This window comes from Macrotis lagotis, chromosome 4 (genome assembly GCF_037893015.1).
Source record: "Macrotis lagotis isolate mMagLag1 chromosome 4, bilby.v1.9.chrom.fasta, whole genome shotgun sequence".
Taxonomy (NCBI): Eukaryota; Metazoa; Chordata; class Mammalia; order Peramelemorphia; family Peramelidae; genus Macrotis; species Macrotis lagotis.
In genome coordinates, this window is record NC_133661.1 from 111,753,898 (window position 1) to 111,769,277 (window position 15,380).

Here is a 15,380-nt window from a genome sequence, read left to right on the forward strand (position 1 = left end):
TTCTCTGAAGGAAATAAGACCAAACTTAATGCTTTCCTTGAGGGTGAGGCTATCACTGTTCTATGTTCTTTTGAGGATCTACAAGCTATTAGATCAGATTCCCTCCAGATCTCTCTAGCCCACTGGCAAAAGAATTAGAAATCTGAGGGAATTGTCCTTGCCTAGACTCTTTCTGCATCCTTTCTCTGCTCAATTAAGCCTGACCCTTGGCACCCATGGGACATAGTAAGTCTAGCACAAAAGGGTTAATTTGTGACTTTGGGAGGTGGGTGAAAAATGGAAGTTCATGGAATTGCTACAGCTGGTTTGAAGGCAGTGGGAGCCTCAGCCAGTCTTGGCAGATAGTTCTGCATAATTCCCTGCAGATGTTGGTGGAGGAGGGTTTCAGGAATGAGCTGGGAGAGAGTCCATGTCTATGTCTGTGTGGGCGGGAGGCTGGGCTGGTGGGGGAGGAATAGACTGAGCCTCATGCTCATGAGCCCTGGTCCAGGGCAACTTAAACTGTTGGCGGTATTTCCCTTTCATATTCTTGCTCAAATGTGTAATTTTTCCTAACACCTCAATGTGTCAGATGAGTCAGGAGCAAGGAAGGGAGGAAGCAGGGAAATGGCCCCCACTGAGTTCCTTCTCCTGGGCTTGTCAGTAACAATGGGAGAACTCTGCCTAATGTTGACTAGTGAAGAGCCAGCCTCCCCTTCCCCAACTCTAACCACAGCAATGCCAGCAAGAAGAGGGTAACCTTTGGAATCTAACTCCTAGTCAAAACTAATCTGGGAGATTCATAATTGAAGTCATCAGTTCATTCATTGATAGAACATCAGCACTGGAATGAGCCTGAGATCATCAAACAGATGAGAAAACTGTCCCAGACAGTGGGACCAAGCTTTTCCAAGGTCACACCACAGTGACAGAGCTGGGATTGGAACCCAAGGCTCCTGACTCTGAATCCAGCATTCTTTTCTAAGTGCCCATAGTAATGTTCATGCCATCCATAGGTGAAAAAAAAATTGATGGAACTATGCTTGTAATATTTGTTTATTCATTTCTTTTTTTAATTATACCTTTGATAAAATACTACATTTTTATTCCCTCATTTTTGTTACTTTAGTAAACAAATATATAATATAAAGAGGGAAAAGTACTGATGAGTAACTAGGGAACTTCTAGAAATTGGAAATTCTCAGGAAATAAACTAAGGCTCCTTGTTGGCCCATTCATGGCCTTCATCTCAATCCTATATAAACTTCTGTACCACTGGGGGAAAGAAAAGGTAGGTCATGTCCTAAGGAAAGGTTGATCTCTACCCAATAACCCCACTAGGTTAGAATTTCATTGTGTTCTATCTAGTAGGGTAGCCCCAAAGTCAAATTCTGAGTGTGGTATCATGGAAAGAACCTTGTTGCTAGGATTTAGGAATGCAGGGTCCTAGTCCTGATTCTACTGCTTACTAGCTGGGTGACCCTGAGCAGGCTACTTTCCTTTGACTTGGTTTCAGTTACCTCACTTGAAAATGACAGGGCTACACTAGATCAAGGATTCTTTTTTTTTTAAGGTTTTTGCAAGGCAAACGGGTTTAAGTGGCTTGTCCAAGGCCACACAGCTAGGTAATTTTTAAGTGTCTGAGACTGGATTTGAACCCAGGTACTCCTGACTCCAGGGCCGGTGCTTTATCCACTGTGCCACCTAGCCGCCCCTAGATCAAGGATTCTTAATTGGGTTAAGACCCTCCCAAAAGATCTATATACAGGTTTCAGGGCGTTTATTTATTCACTTAGATTGGGGAAAAAAAAAAATATATATATATATACATAATTTTCATTGACCTTCAGTTTCCTTTATAATCTTATATGTTTAATATAATTAAAAAGATTATTTTGAGGAGGGTCCATAGGTTCCACCAGATTGAGGGGTCCATTATAAAGATAAAAAAAATAATCTATTCTAATGCTTTCTTCTTTATTATTTTCACAATCACCACATGGAGTAGGTCTGGAGAAGAACAAGACAAGGCCTAGAGAAGATAGTATCCCTCAAGGAGTATGGCAAGTTAGCCAGAGAGCTGAAACATTACCAGATTACCTCAAAATTACTAACTCCCCCTCCATTCATTGGCATAACAGTGGAACCGAATCCCAAGATGTTGTCTTAAAGACCTTGGGACACAGAAGCCCTCCCATTGACCTCCCATTGGTCCTGATACAGGGGCCTGCATCTCCAAATGGGAGTCCAGCAACATAAAAGATATATGCTACTATGGGCAGCTAGATGGCATAGTGGGTAGAGCATCAGCCTTGAAGTCAGGAGGACTGGAGTTCAAATCTGGCCTCAGACACTTAGTAGCTGTGTGACCTTGAGCAAATCACTTAACCCTGATTAACTTGCATTTCCAGTCATAATGATTCATATCTGACCAGTGGGGTCCAGAGGTAAAAGTGTATATCATGGCATCACCTCCCTGATGTTGTGAACTTTTTCAAAAACGAAGAACAAACATCATCACTTAAATATGTATTCCTGGTGGGAACTCTGGCTTTTTACTTACAAAGACCTTTTGGAGCAGTAACTAAGTGGTGAAAGAAATATTCATACTAACATAGCCCAGGCTCTGGGGAAAGCCACATAGCCTGATTTTTGTTTTTTAAAGAAAGTCTTCCATATATAATGTTCTTTAAAGCTTACAAAGCGCATTCCTCACAACAACCTTGGAAAGTAGGTAGATTCAGTATTACTACCCAATTATATAGCAGCTCTTCTAGGGGAAAAGAGAATGTGTCTGTGAACTTAGAGCTAGCTTCAAAACTTTGGTTTATAACCAGATATCTCCTGACTCTTACATTACATCAGGCTGCCTCTCATCATAGACATAGATATTTTGGTAATGTATGAGAGGCCCATCCTTGGAGCAAAGAAGAGGTCCAAGCTCCAAACGTCCTATTTGAAGGAGAGGAAATTAAAAAAAAATACAGCTGCTTTATTAATAGTTCTTCAAACATAGGAACCTTTAAAGATTCCCAATCCCCATATCTCTCCTTGAGTAGTTACAAAGCACTTACTGAATAAATCCTTGCTGATATCTTTTTCCCTGTTCCCTAACCATGGCTCCAAGAACATATGATTTCTAGCTCTTCCCAGATCTGCTTCTGCCATTCTCTACAACTATCTCTCTTTCCATGTGTTCTCCATGTTGTTCCTAAAATATTGGAGCCATGAATGAGGAGTTGTTCTCAGCAACTTGGCTAAGGGCCGGCCTGCTGTGGCCGCTGCCATCGGTGGACGTCACAGCAGGAAAATCTGCCTTCTGGTGTGGAGGGGAGGGGTATTACTTTCTTACTAAATTTAAACTTCTGGGTGGTGAGTGACTGAAGGGGCTAGTTCCAGATTTCTGTTCAGCCAGAGAACATTTACTCAAACGGGAATGGTTCACCAAGAACTAGGATCAGTCAGGAATAGAAAAAAAGGAAGTCTCTAAGGAGAATTCTAGGATTGATTCCCCTATTCCCAACTATTCTACCACATTCCCCCCTGCCCATCACTCTCAAGCCATTTTGCCTGCCTATAATGTTCTCCTCCATCCCATTATCATCAATATCCACCCATCTTCAATCTGAAGGACAAGGCCCATCTTCTCTAGGAAGCTTTTCTTGACCACCCAAGCTCAAATGAATCTCTTTTCTTTGAGCTCCTATAGCACTTAAAATTAAGCACTTGATAATATGGTTTTTGTGCATTATATATTCTGGCTCCTATATTTATAACTGACTATAAGCAAATCACTTAGCTTATCTTAGCTTCCTCAATTGTCAGGTAAAAGAATTGGACTTCAAGGTTCCCTCCAACTCAAAATCTGTGATTATGAATGACTTCCAAGCCCTTGTCCAATCTAGCCCATTTGTTTGAGAAAACTTAGCCATTCTCTACCATTCCCCATCTGTTCATTTCAGCTCACATCCACATCCTCTGGAGAACCTTCCTTGATTTAACTCCAGCTATGTTCCAAATGCTGGCTTCCTCAACACACCTGGATAATTATCATACAGTTAAAAACCTCTTTAATTCAGGCTTTCTCAATTGAGAACTCAATTTGGACTTAACAGAGCTGTTGTAAGGATAATGTTTTGTTAATTGTAAGGCACTATATAAATACAAAATATCATTATTAACCAAAAATCTCAAAAAGGACCCTGAACCTGAAAGGGAGAGGGTCTATATTATTGTTTAATTTTTGCAAACAAGCTTCATTTTTTTTAACTTGGTGGCCTTAGAGAATTGCCTGGGGTCCAGAGAAATTCACCAACCTGCCAATAGGTAGCACTTAGCCTCTTCTGATCTTCTTGGCTCTCAGGCCAACAGCATCTACTTCATTGTAGTACATCTCCTACTGTCATCCATTGACTTAATCCCTGCTTTCTTGGCCCCTACTCCATAGTCTTTCACCTTTTCCTCCCCAGCTGCTGTTATATTAGCTTTGTTCTCATGATTCTGGCTTCTCTCATCATTTCTGCAGGTTGGTGGTTTGTGAGCACATCTGAAGAACAAGGTTGGGTCCCAGCTACATACCTGGAATCCCAGAATGGTACTCGGGATGACTCAGAGATCAACACCTCCAAAGCTGGGGAAGGTAAGACAAGGCTAGGAGAAGGAAGGGGTGAGGAATGGGCCTATTTCTGAGAGTTTGGGTATTTAGGAATTGGTGATATTCTTATCAAAAGAAATTGAATTTGATATTTCTGGCCAGTCACATTCCCCAATATAAAAAGGCAGCCAGACTTCAACTTAATTCTTTATTAAATAAAGCCACTCTGAATCTACCTGCTGACCAAGGCCCCATTGAAAGAAAACTGGACCATTTCTGTGTGCTTCCCCCACCTCTAACCCATTATTACAATAGGACAATTATCTAGGCTCCTGAACAAAGAACAAAGGCATTCTCAGAACTTCACATGAGCATCATACACAGGTCTCTTCCCTCTCCTACCTTTGGGTCACTGAGCATTCATGTCAAGGGGCAAATACAGACCCATGTCCTCATTTATGCTTTCCTACTCCTTCTGTTCATCTGCTCTTCCAAATTCTGACCCATTACTGTCTTTTCTGATCAACCTCCATATTCTCTCAGTGACATTTCCTTCTAACATGTACCCAAGCATTCTGGCTGGTTTTTAGGATAGAATAGAGATCCTCTGAAATCCTGCAGTTGCTACCACATGTATGAAAGAGGGAGAGGACCCTGAGATTGTCTTCCCACAGTCTCGCCAATCCCTCAAGCCTTGACCCATCCCCTTCAGCATCTTTTCCCTCTGTATTTTTCTATATAACCTAGTCTACCTACAGTATTTTTTTCTTTGATGGAAACCATGTCCTCCTCAAATTTCCCAGCTGGTGAACCTTACACCCTCCCCTCTGAATTCCTGTGAAGTTCGCATTACTCCACAGTGGCTGTACACCAGAGCCAGACACTAGATTTTTTGCGTGGCTTCCTTGCTTCCCATAATGCTAGAACCAGGAGATCCTAAGAAAAGAGGCCAAGAGAATGTTCTTTTTACCCTGGTGATGCCTGCATGCCACATGGGCAGCTGTTGAGTATGTGGGCAAGAGAATGTGTTCAGATGTATGTGTGTGAGTGGCTATATGTATGTGTGTGTGTGTGTGTGTTATGAGTGCACGCACATATGTGCTTTTTGTTGTGAATTAGTTTTGCTTTGCTAGGAAGCATCTAGCATGAGCCAACATGGAAAGGCTAGATACAAAGGTGACCAACCAGCCTAGATGAGGCTTGTCTTGGTCTACTCTGGGAACTTCATGTTTAGTAAAATTATAGCTTCTTGGTTTAACTTTAGTTGTTTGAGATCTAGGTCTAGCGAGAACTCTTTCTGGATCTTTCTTCTGCAGTTTCAGAGATTCTTCCATACAATTCGATCCTTTGCTGAACAACTTCCTTAGAGAACTCCTGATGGGACCCAGTTCGCCTTTTAACTGATAGAGTCTGAACCAGTGGGGTCATTCCCCCACCCTCAGCTCCCAGCTGGGCCCCTGCTGCTAATGACTTCCAAATGGCGCCTGTCTTGACAATGGGAAAAACTTTTTCGGACAAACGATATAGTCCAGATGAGAGAGTCTGAGATGGAGATGGATAGCTGCCACTGAGGGCCCCTTCCTAAAACTGTTCTGTACCAACGGTTTCTTCTAGTAGAGAGATTACAGAGTTAGGGAGTGGCCCAGCTCCTGGACCAATGAAAGTGGCCTATAAACCACCACTCCAACTGTTTGGGGTTTTTTGTTTTTTTTAGATTTCTTATTCATCCTTCTCTAAATGTCGGTTATAGGGTGGGTCCCTGTAGCCCTTCATTCTCCTGCCCTTCTTCCCAATGTAAAACTTTTTGTTTCTTTCTCCTGACCTAACTTCCTTAAACTCTGAGATTCAGCTTCCAGTAATAGGGCAGGCTCAGGAAGATCATACATGCTCAGGCTCATATGGTATCTTTTCCCCAGGGCTCTCTCTTGGTCCTGGCCCTGCCCACATCTTCCTGCTTCCAGTGCTGGTGATTATGGATCACTGAGCTATCTATGGTCTCACATCTGTTGCACCAGTGTCTTATTCCTGATGGTTTCCTCAAGGATCTTTCTCTAACCCCTTCCATAAAGATACCCTGCTCATTATTACACAAGTTTCAACAATATCCCTGGCTAACAGTACTATTCCCACATAACAAAAGCCCAACCTATCAGCCAAATAAATCTTTAATGAGCAGCTGCCACCTGCCCATCCTGAAGGGGAAAAAAGAAAAGGCAAGGATTCAGCCCCTGTTCTGAGAGTCAACAGTCTAATTGGGAAGACACAGCTAACATACAAAGCAACCAGAAAACAATAGCAGGACAATGGCTTTTTAATGCCAGATGAGTGGTACCATCTAGTAAGGATTTTAAGCAGTCTAGGAGAAAGAAGGTATCTATGTCTAGGACTCATTAGGAAAGGTTTCAAGAAGGAAAGGGGATATCATTGGGATCTTGAAGGATTGTGGAACAGGAGCTAGATTCTGGATTAGCAGAGTGTAGGGAAGATTGAAGCCAATCGTATGGCCCAGGCAGAGGACTGAAAAAGCAATCTCCTGGCTGAAGCAAAGGTTTTGTTTTAGATATGAAATGGGGAGAGAAAGTTAAACAGGTCACATAGGGCCAAATATCAGACCTTGTGTACGAGCAGAAAAGTTAGGATTGTTGGGGAAAAGGTAAAGGTGAATATAGATTCTTGAGAAAGAAGCAGCATGATGAAAGCAGTGATTAAAGAAGGTGAGTTTGATGGAATTTGTGGATCTGGTATAATGTGAGGAGTCTAGTAAGTAGATCCAATATCCAGGATGTGTGTGTGTGTGTGTGTGTGTGTGTGTGTGTGTGTGTAAAAAGACACACACACTCAGGCGCAGGGCAGGAGAGACAGAGAGAGAGACAGAGACAGAGACAGAGACAGAGAGGCAGAAAGAGAGATGACTCACATTGAATGAAATCTAGGAACTTGGTAGTTGTGCCATGGGTACCTGCCTTTCTCTGCATCTGCTACCTGAGCTTGAAGAATCCACAGATTCCAGATGAAGAATTCCCAATCTGAACAACCCTTCCAATTTAAATATAAGAAAACTGAAGTCACATGACTGGTTTGTGATAAAAATCAAGACTAGATTTCAGGCCATCTAACTCTTATGGTCAGTGCTTCATCCACTATTAAAGGGTTGGCCAAGCAGACCTTGTCCAGGGTAGACTTCCCTTCTCAGGCAGATGTTTTCCAGGAAGCCAAATATTTTTGTTTGCTTACCATACAAAGTTTTCCATTGGCCATAAGCAACCCTGTAACAGGCCTGGGAATAATAATAATCTCTCACATTTTAGTTTAAAAATTTAGAAAATATATTCACAACAGGATAATGAATATGGTGCTTTAAATGTTATGATCTTTTTGAGTGGAGGAAACTAAATTATTAAGCAAACCATTTATTAAATGGCTACTATGTGCTGAGAATACAGAGGCAGAATGGAAATAACCTTTCTTCAAGAAGCTTACTTCTTCTAAAAGTCCACATATAAAGTGATACAAAATGTAGACAAAGTAAATAAAAGGTAATTTTGAGGGAGAGAAGTTCTATCAGCCAGGACCAGAGACAGAGGAAAGATTAGACCACACCTCCTATTAGAAGTAGTACCAGAGCTGAATTTTGGAGAAAGGTAAGGATTCTGCTCTCAGAGGGAGGGTGAAGCAGTAGTGGATTTCAGGCATAAAGCCCAAAGCAAAGGTAGGGAGATGAAATGTTGTGTGTGAGGAACCCCTCCACTGTCACCAGTGGTGGAGTGGAAGTAATGGAAGTAATTATAGAACCCAGATCTCCTCTAACTTCTGGGTGAGTATTCTTTCTACCACTTCAATCCCTAACTCCACTGACTCTTATTGGGAGGAATATAGATTTTTTAATTTGGGCTTAAGTAATAATGCCTGTGTGCCATGGTGAGGCCCACAGTGAAACAAAACTGGAAACGCAGGGACACCTGGGCAAAAAGTCCCTCTAAAGAATAGAGTGCTTAAGGAAGGAAGCTGGACCTTGACCTTGAGCATTTTCTTTCCAGAGTGAAAAGGCTGAAGGGTGGTTAAAAATCCCAGTTGCAAAAATCCAAGGCCATCTTGTTCAGGTACTTCCAAAATCCAGGTCAGAGAAGGGAAGGATAGACAGCAACTTCAGTGAAAGGCATTTAACTTCATTCTGGTTAGGAAAATTCTCTTTCCCAGTCTATCCCAAGGCTCACAGTCTGGCTTTGCAGTTTTGTTTTGATTTTCTCATTATGCCAACCAAGTCTTCAGATGTTTCCGTTTGACATGGTGGTATGAGTTTGTTCCCTAGACTGTGTGTCCCATCTGACCATTCCCCTTGACCTCTCCCTCCCTCCCTATCTCATTGTCATATTCATTTTCTCTACCCTCCCCCCCACCCTGGTTTTTTGTTTTCTCTGCCTGGCCATCACCATCTCCCCCATCAGTGTCTAAGAGACGCAAGGCCCACCTGCGGCGTCTGGATCGGCGGTGGACACTGGGCGGGATAGTCAACAGGCAGCAAAGTCGAGGTGAATTGGGGCATGGGTGGCTGCAGAGGGTCTGGTCACTGCTTCACCTTACTATCGGGCTGAGAGCGTTATAATTGGCTATGGCAACTCTTCACTTCTTCTGGGACTAGCCCAACTGGTATGCTTCCTAACACGTGTTCCCCTGCCTCTGTCTTCCCTGCTTTGGGGCTAGGGTATGGGGCTTGGAGGGTAGGAAGCAGGGTTTCTAGAAACCTGGGGAATGAAAAGTGGTGCTGGCCCAAACTGCTTCTTGGGAAAAAATAATAATGGTAACTTAAGATTCTGCCTTATCTGGTTCTGCCTAAAGAGCTCTCAGGAAGCAATTGCAGAGCTCCACAATGGAAAGGGGAGACCACCCAGGGACTCAGCAGCTTGAAGGAGCTAAACTGAATGTTTCAGCCCCTGAGGGCATTTTGGTCACATCTCCTAGTCCACCTAATAAAGTCCTGTCTTCATCTGTTAGTCCTACTAATAAATTGTGTCTTCTCACATGAATGTTATGAACCATTGTCAGTTGTAGCTACTAATCTGTGCCTCAGCAAACCCCAGGAAAATAAGAAGGGTACAAACTTGCAGGTCAAATCTGGAAATAATAAATCTCTATCACAACAACTACAAATTCTTTTACAGAACAAGCTATAAGAAAAATGTTAGCTTAATTCAGAGCCTACTTATTCCTCCCAGTATTGAGTATAGCAAAACTTTGCCTGTAATTATTGGAACACCCTTATTCAAGTTTTTGTAAACAGGCTTTGCCTCTAGGCATTCTCAGGAGCCTGTTCAGGCTGACTAATTTAGATGTAGCCCAAGGACCACAAGGAACAAAATTGCCAAAATGTATTCCTTCTATGAGCAGATTACATTGCCTTTTAATAGCAACTGTTTTAATGGGTCTATCTCAGAATGCTGGGATCTGATGGAATAATCATTCAAAGGGCTGAATGTAACTGTTCTCTAGGTTGCACAATCCCTGATACTCAATCAGTCTATCCCAAAGTGTCCACTTCTGCCAACTCACAGAATATAACCAGAGGAATAGTGTAGCACCTATGTGGAGAGTCACCATTGGGATAGTAGGAAACCTTGGTGTCCTCTCAAACAATAGCTCCTTTCCCAAAAATAGAGAGGATAGACTATTTTGGGTTTTCTTGGAGCTGCTCATCTGGGAGCAAGAAGATTTCATATTCATATATATCCTAAAGCCAGCAATCATCTATACTTCCCATCTTTGGTGCTTGGAACTCTTAGTAGCTAAATCAATGGTAGAGTTTCTGAGATGAGTGACATGGACGGGAAAAAAGGGCACTGCAATTTAGGCCAACAGTGTAGATGTTTCTGGGTTTCATTAGTTGGAGTTGAGCATCTCACTACCTACCCTGCTGAAGTAGACATAGCTTGGGCTTGGAGTCATAAAGCTAGGAAATACCCAGGTCAGTTTTTTGGGAGGGAAGATTCAATGGGATGGACCAGAGATCTCTCCATGAAGCTAGGTGATCCACTGACAGAACCAATCTTAGGGTATCTCAATGGATTGTTGGTACCCCAGATAAAATAAAAATATTGCCTTGAACATATACCATTTGGGGTGTGCTGGGATACTGCCCAGGTTCCTGAGACCTAGTTTTCCCTATGTAGATGAATTGTGGAAGGAGGTACTGAAATCTGATAACAGGGGCTTGTGAAAGTCCCCATGAAGCCAAGCCATCAATGGAAAAGTGCACTGGGGAGAAATGCCTGAATTCCAGGTACCAGACCAATCAATGTCCCCAAGAAGCCGAGTCATATGAAGAGCAGTGCACTGGGATGAAGAGGCTGAAATCCAATATAATGAGGGCCCAGAGATGACCCACAGCCCTTTCCCAAAGCAGAGGAATTTGGAGAATAGACCAAAAACAACCCCAACAACAGCCCAGAAGGAGAGAGTCCCTCCCACAAGACAGCAAGAGACCAGTCTGGTCCAGCCCACAGCTGACCCCTCTTCTTTCTGAGCTTGTAAAAGCAAACTTGTCCAAGGCAGCTTCATGAATCCCAGTTCCAGCACTCGATACAAACCAGCTTCACACAGTTGGACTCCAGCACCTTGGCCTCCTCTGCTTGTTTTTCTTTCTCACCGGGGATTCCGAGGGAAGAAATGAAACTGCTTTTCTGTCCAGCCTATTAAAGGCAGAGGAGTTCCCTTCTCAGAATGTACACACACACACACACACACACACACACACACCCAACTATATCAATGCAACCATAGAAAGATAAATCACACTCAGGAGGATGTATGTACAAATATCTACAGAGAATTATTATTATAATAGCAGCCCCCCCACAGACATATACAGCATCAAATACATATATACAACACCACTTATAACTATATTTACACAACACTCATGCACATCCACATCCATTCATGTTATATAACCACATGCCCCAAATTCTACAGAAGCTGTGACAAACCATGACTTTCCTTTCCTACCTGAATCCCAGACTGATGACATTTCTTTACATGGCCCATCCCTGCTTAGTCCAAAAAAACCACATGATCAGGAACTCACAACTCCAAACAAATAAACACATATAATCTTATATACTGTAACTGTGCATATCCAAACATTTCTCCATAAAGGCATAGTCAAGTTAAGTATGCATGGAGACATATATACAGGCACAGAAACAGCAAACACTCTCCAAGCATTAGACCTACAAGGTTAAAGAGATTTAACCAGAATGGAAACTCCTGCTAAGTGTGTTGGGGAACCGGTTTGTTGAGAATAGCACTAAGGGGCAGGAGGGAGACAGGCATGGAGGGGAGCTGGTTGGTAAGTAACTGAGCAAGAGAGAAACAGAACTTTCCTCAAGGGGCCTCCACCAGCCCTTTGTTAAGGGGCCATTGGAATGAAGAGGTTTCTTTTTTTCAGCAAAGGCTGAGTAAGTTGTGGGGGCCGGGAAAGGAGTGGGGGAGATTGCTGACGGAGGGGAAAGTGTCTGGAAAGAGAAGTCTTCTGTGGTTTGGAAAATGCACAAATCTCCAGCCACTTTTGGCTCCCTAATCCAAACTGGGACCATTCCATGCTCTCCCTCTCACCCTCCCTCCACCCTTGGCACACTCAATGCCTGGTGAGCCGGGTGGCCGGCAACAGAGGGACCGTTACCTCATGCCTGAGTCTAGGTGTGACAATGTTCTTAGAGACTTCAGGAAGGAGATTGGGAGAGCCGAACTGCTTGGGTCACCTTTCTAACAAAACCATATTTTCAGTAGAAAAAGCTTGAGTGACCCTTAACCATACAGTGCAATTATTTCCATGGGTCATGGGCCCATGCTTCTCCAGGTTTCTAAGGCAAGCCTACAAAGGAATTTTGTGGTTTATACTCTCTTGGAGTATGGAACTCCCTGCTCTTACTCCTCACCTTTCCCACCCTCACTATTGGGACCAATGAGTTTGGAACCATAGTGATCCTAGGTAGATACCAAGGCATGGAAGGTGAAACCACAGGTTTTGCAGACTCTCAGGCAATCACCTGGGAGGAGATAGAACCCTTCCCTTTCTCTTTCACTTCAAAAGAGGAGGCAAGGGCCAAATGAGAGACTAGGAAAAGTATTTTGTAAACATTAAAACTGTGACATTTATACATACATATAAGGAGTTCATTCATTCCTGATGTGGGACTGGGTTCTTGCCAAACCTAGAACCCATGTAAGATTAAGGAGCTGCTGCTCCTTCACCAAAGAACTCCAGAGTATTTTTCTAGCCCCTAGATCTAAAGAGTACAAACAGCAGCAGCATGATATAGTTGAATTTTCCTTCATCTAAAACCATGGTATCTAAAGTTAATTCCCCAACCTTGTTTGATGGAAGGTTAAGAGAAAACTCACTCTTCTGTAACAGTCAACCTAGCTTCCTGCCTTCTCCTGTAGATGGGAGACATTATTTTTTGGGGACTAGGGCTAACCTGGCCCCCTTGCCTTGCTCCCTCTCCCCCCTCACTAAAAGGGAAGAGTGGTTGTGATTTAAAAAATTTTTTTTTTATTTTTTTGCTGTGAAAGCAACTCTGCAGAAGGAAATTTTAATGATGGCTTCCTGTTCAGGACCACAGGGTTTTAAAAATAGCATGGCTAAACAAAGGCACCATGTGGAGGGGACCTCGCCCATCCCTAACCTCGGAACTTTGGATCATGAGACCCAACCCTGCCCCTCCAGGCACTGTAATTGTCCAACATTTGCCCTCCCCATCCCCTCCCCCTCTTCAGCAACTAGAAGAAAGGAAGAAAAGAAGGTCCTGTTGGAAAGTTGGGATGCTCCAGGCAAGAAGTCAAATGGAGAGGATCAGAACTATACAATACTGAACTTCTGAAAGATTCAAGTTGGAATTTGGCATGTGTGGGCTTCTCTCACGCTTCCTTGGCCTCTCTCCCTAGCCAGGTTGGAACAGAAACTTTCCAGAAGCGAGACTTCTCCAAAGACAGCACCTATATTGAGTGGAGGAGGAAGAGCCAAAAACACTGGGTTTTGGTTGGGGTAGAAGGAGGAGTATCTCCTTCCAAAAAAAAAAAAAAAGCTTCTTTTAAGGAGTAAGGGGGAGCCAAAGGGTGTCCTCAGCACAGATTATCCAAGGGAAATTTACTCCAGCATGGTTCTGGCTTTCCCAGCCACAAGAACTGAAGTCTCCAAAAGCAGGGCTACCAGCTCCAACCCCCAATAGCAGATAACCAGCCAAAGATGAAGCAGAAGCCCTGAATTGGGAGCAGGAGTGACAATTTCCATTCCAGTCAGCAGAACTTTGGACAGCCCTTTCCATGTTGGTCAGGAATAAAAAGCCAAGAGGATGATTGTCATGCCTGGGAACTGTAAAGAAGGCTCAAGAAGGTTGTATTTTCTTCCTGGGCTTGTCTGCCATCAACTTGTTCTCTAATTCACCTCATTTGACATGGCCAGTTGCCTGCACATGGGCCAGCCAAAGAGGGATCAGGATATATTGGTTCAGCTCCTCCCAAAGGGCAATGGCATCATACTCTTTTCTCCCACTCTGTTTCTCCTCATACCCCTTATCCTCTCATGGTGAGGAATGGAAACTAGAGTAGCTGCTTCTAAGGGAGCAAACCCTTCTTGGTAGATTTTTTTTTTTTGTAAGGCAAATGGGGTTAAGTGGCTTGCCCAAGGCCACACAGCTAGGTAATTATTAAGTGTCTGAGACTGGATTTGAACCCAGGTACTCCTGACTCCAGGGCCAGCGCTTTATCCACTATGCCACCTAGCCGCCCCGGTAGATTATTTTTTTTGGTTCCAAGTTATTTTCCCAAGGACAGTGACTTAGGGTGACGCTTTCCTGGTCCTTACCACTCTATTCCTAGCCTTCAGAAGGGTCTATACTATGACTCCCAGGATCTCACAAGGCGAGGAAGGAGGTGAGCCAGGCTTTCTACAGTTGGCTGGATGTGAACTGGTCAGGAGCAAGTTTGAGGATTACCCAGCTCAGGAAGGGTCTGTAGGAGGTGATTTAGCTTGTCTTCCTCCATTTCATAGTTGTCTCTGCAATACTGATTATGAAAGAAAAAGGAAAGAATATCCCTGAAATAGTTTATATGTTTGAGAAGAGTTTAAAGATAAGAACCATCTGTCTCTTTATTTATGATGCCCTTGGTTTAGGTTAATTTCCACATCCAATCTGAGTCCACCTAATGAGTTCTCAGGCCTCACTCCCAATACCTCTGTGATCACTCCATCACAGTGAGCTAGTAGACCTGAGCTTGGAGGAGGGAAGATGAAGTCCCAGATGTATTGTTAACACATAATGATTGAAGCCTCTTACAATTGGTTTCAATTAAAAAAAAACAAAAACAAACCTGTCATTTCTCTTAACAAAGAGAAATGTCTCTGTTATTAGGCCAATTCTTCTTCCCCTTACCCTGTCTCCCCCAGAATTTATAATGTTTGTAATACTGTTCCTGTCCTAATTGTCCCTTGTAGTGTTAGTTCACCTAATGAATTTTTGGGAAGTCATTAGATAGATTCATAATATATATATATATATATATATATATATATATATATATATATATATATATATATATATATATGTATTTATACACACACACACACGCAATGCTAGTCTATTTGACCCAGACAATAAGAATGGGGAGGATAAACTCACTGTAGGCTGCAGTTACCAAGGAAGTAACATTGAGTCTTGAAGGATGGATAAGTGGAAAGAGGCAGAGGACATTCCAGATGGGCAAATGAGACGAAGTTAGGGAGGCAGAAATGAGTGATTTTGTTCAGGGGATG

At 43.0% G+C, this 15,380-nt stretch overlaps 1 protein-coding gene across 2 annotated transcripts in view; it reads left to right on the forward strand.

Annotated features, from left to right (window-relative positions):
- The window catches only part of SH3PXD2A (SH3 and PX domains 2A), a 362,190-nt gene that overhangs the window by 292,308 nt on the left and 54,502 nt on the right, over positions 1 to 15,380 (forward strand). For both annotated transcript variants that reach the window (XM_074233789.1, XM_074233790.1), the window contains 2 exons: positions 4,505 to 4,618; positions 9,019 to 9,102. In XM_074233789.1, coding sequence (XP_074089890.1) covers positions 4,505 to 4,618; positions 9,019 to 9,102 — 198 coding nt within the window. The remainder of the gene's footprint in view (positions 1 to 4,504; positions 4,619 to 9,018; positions 9,103 to 15,380) is intronic.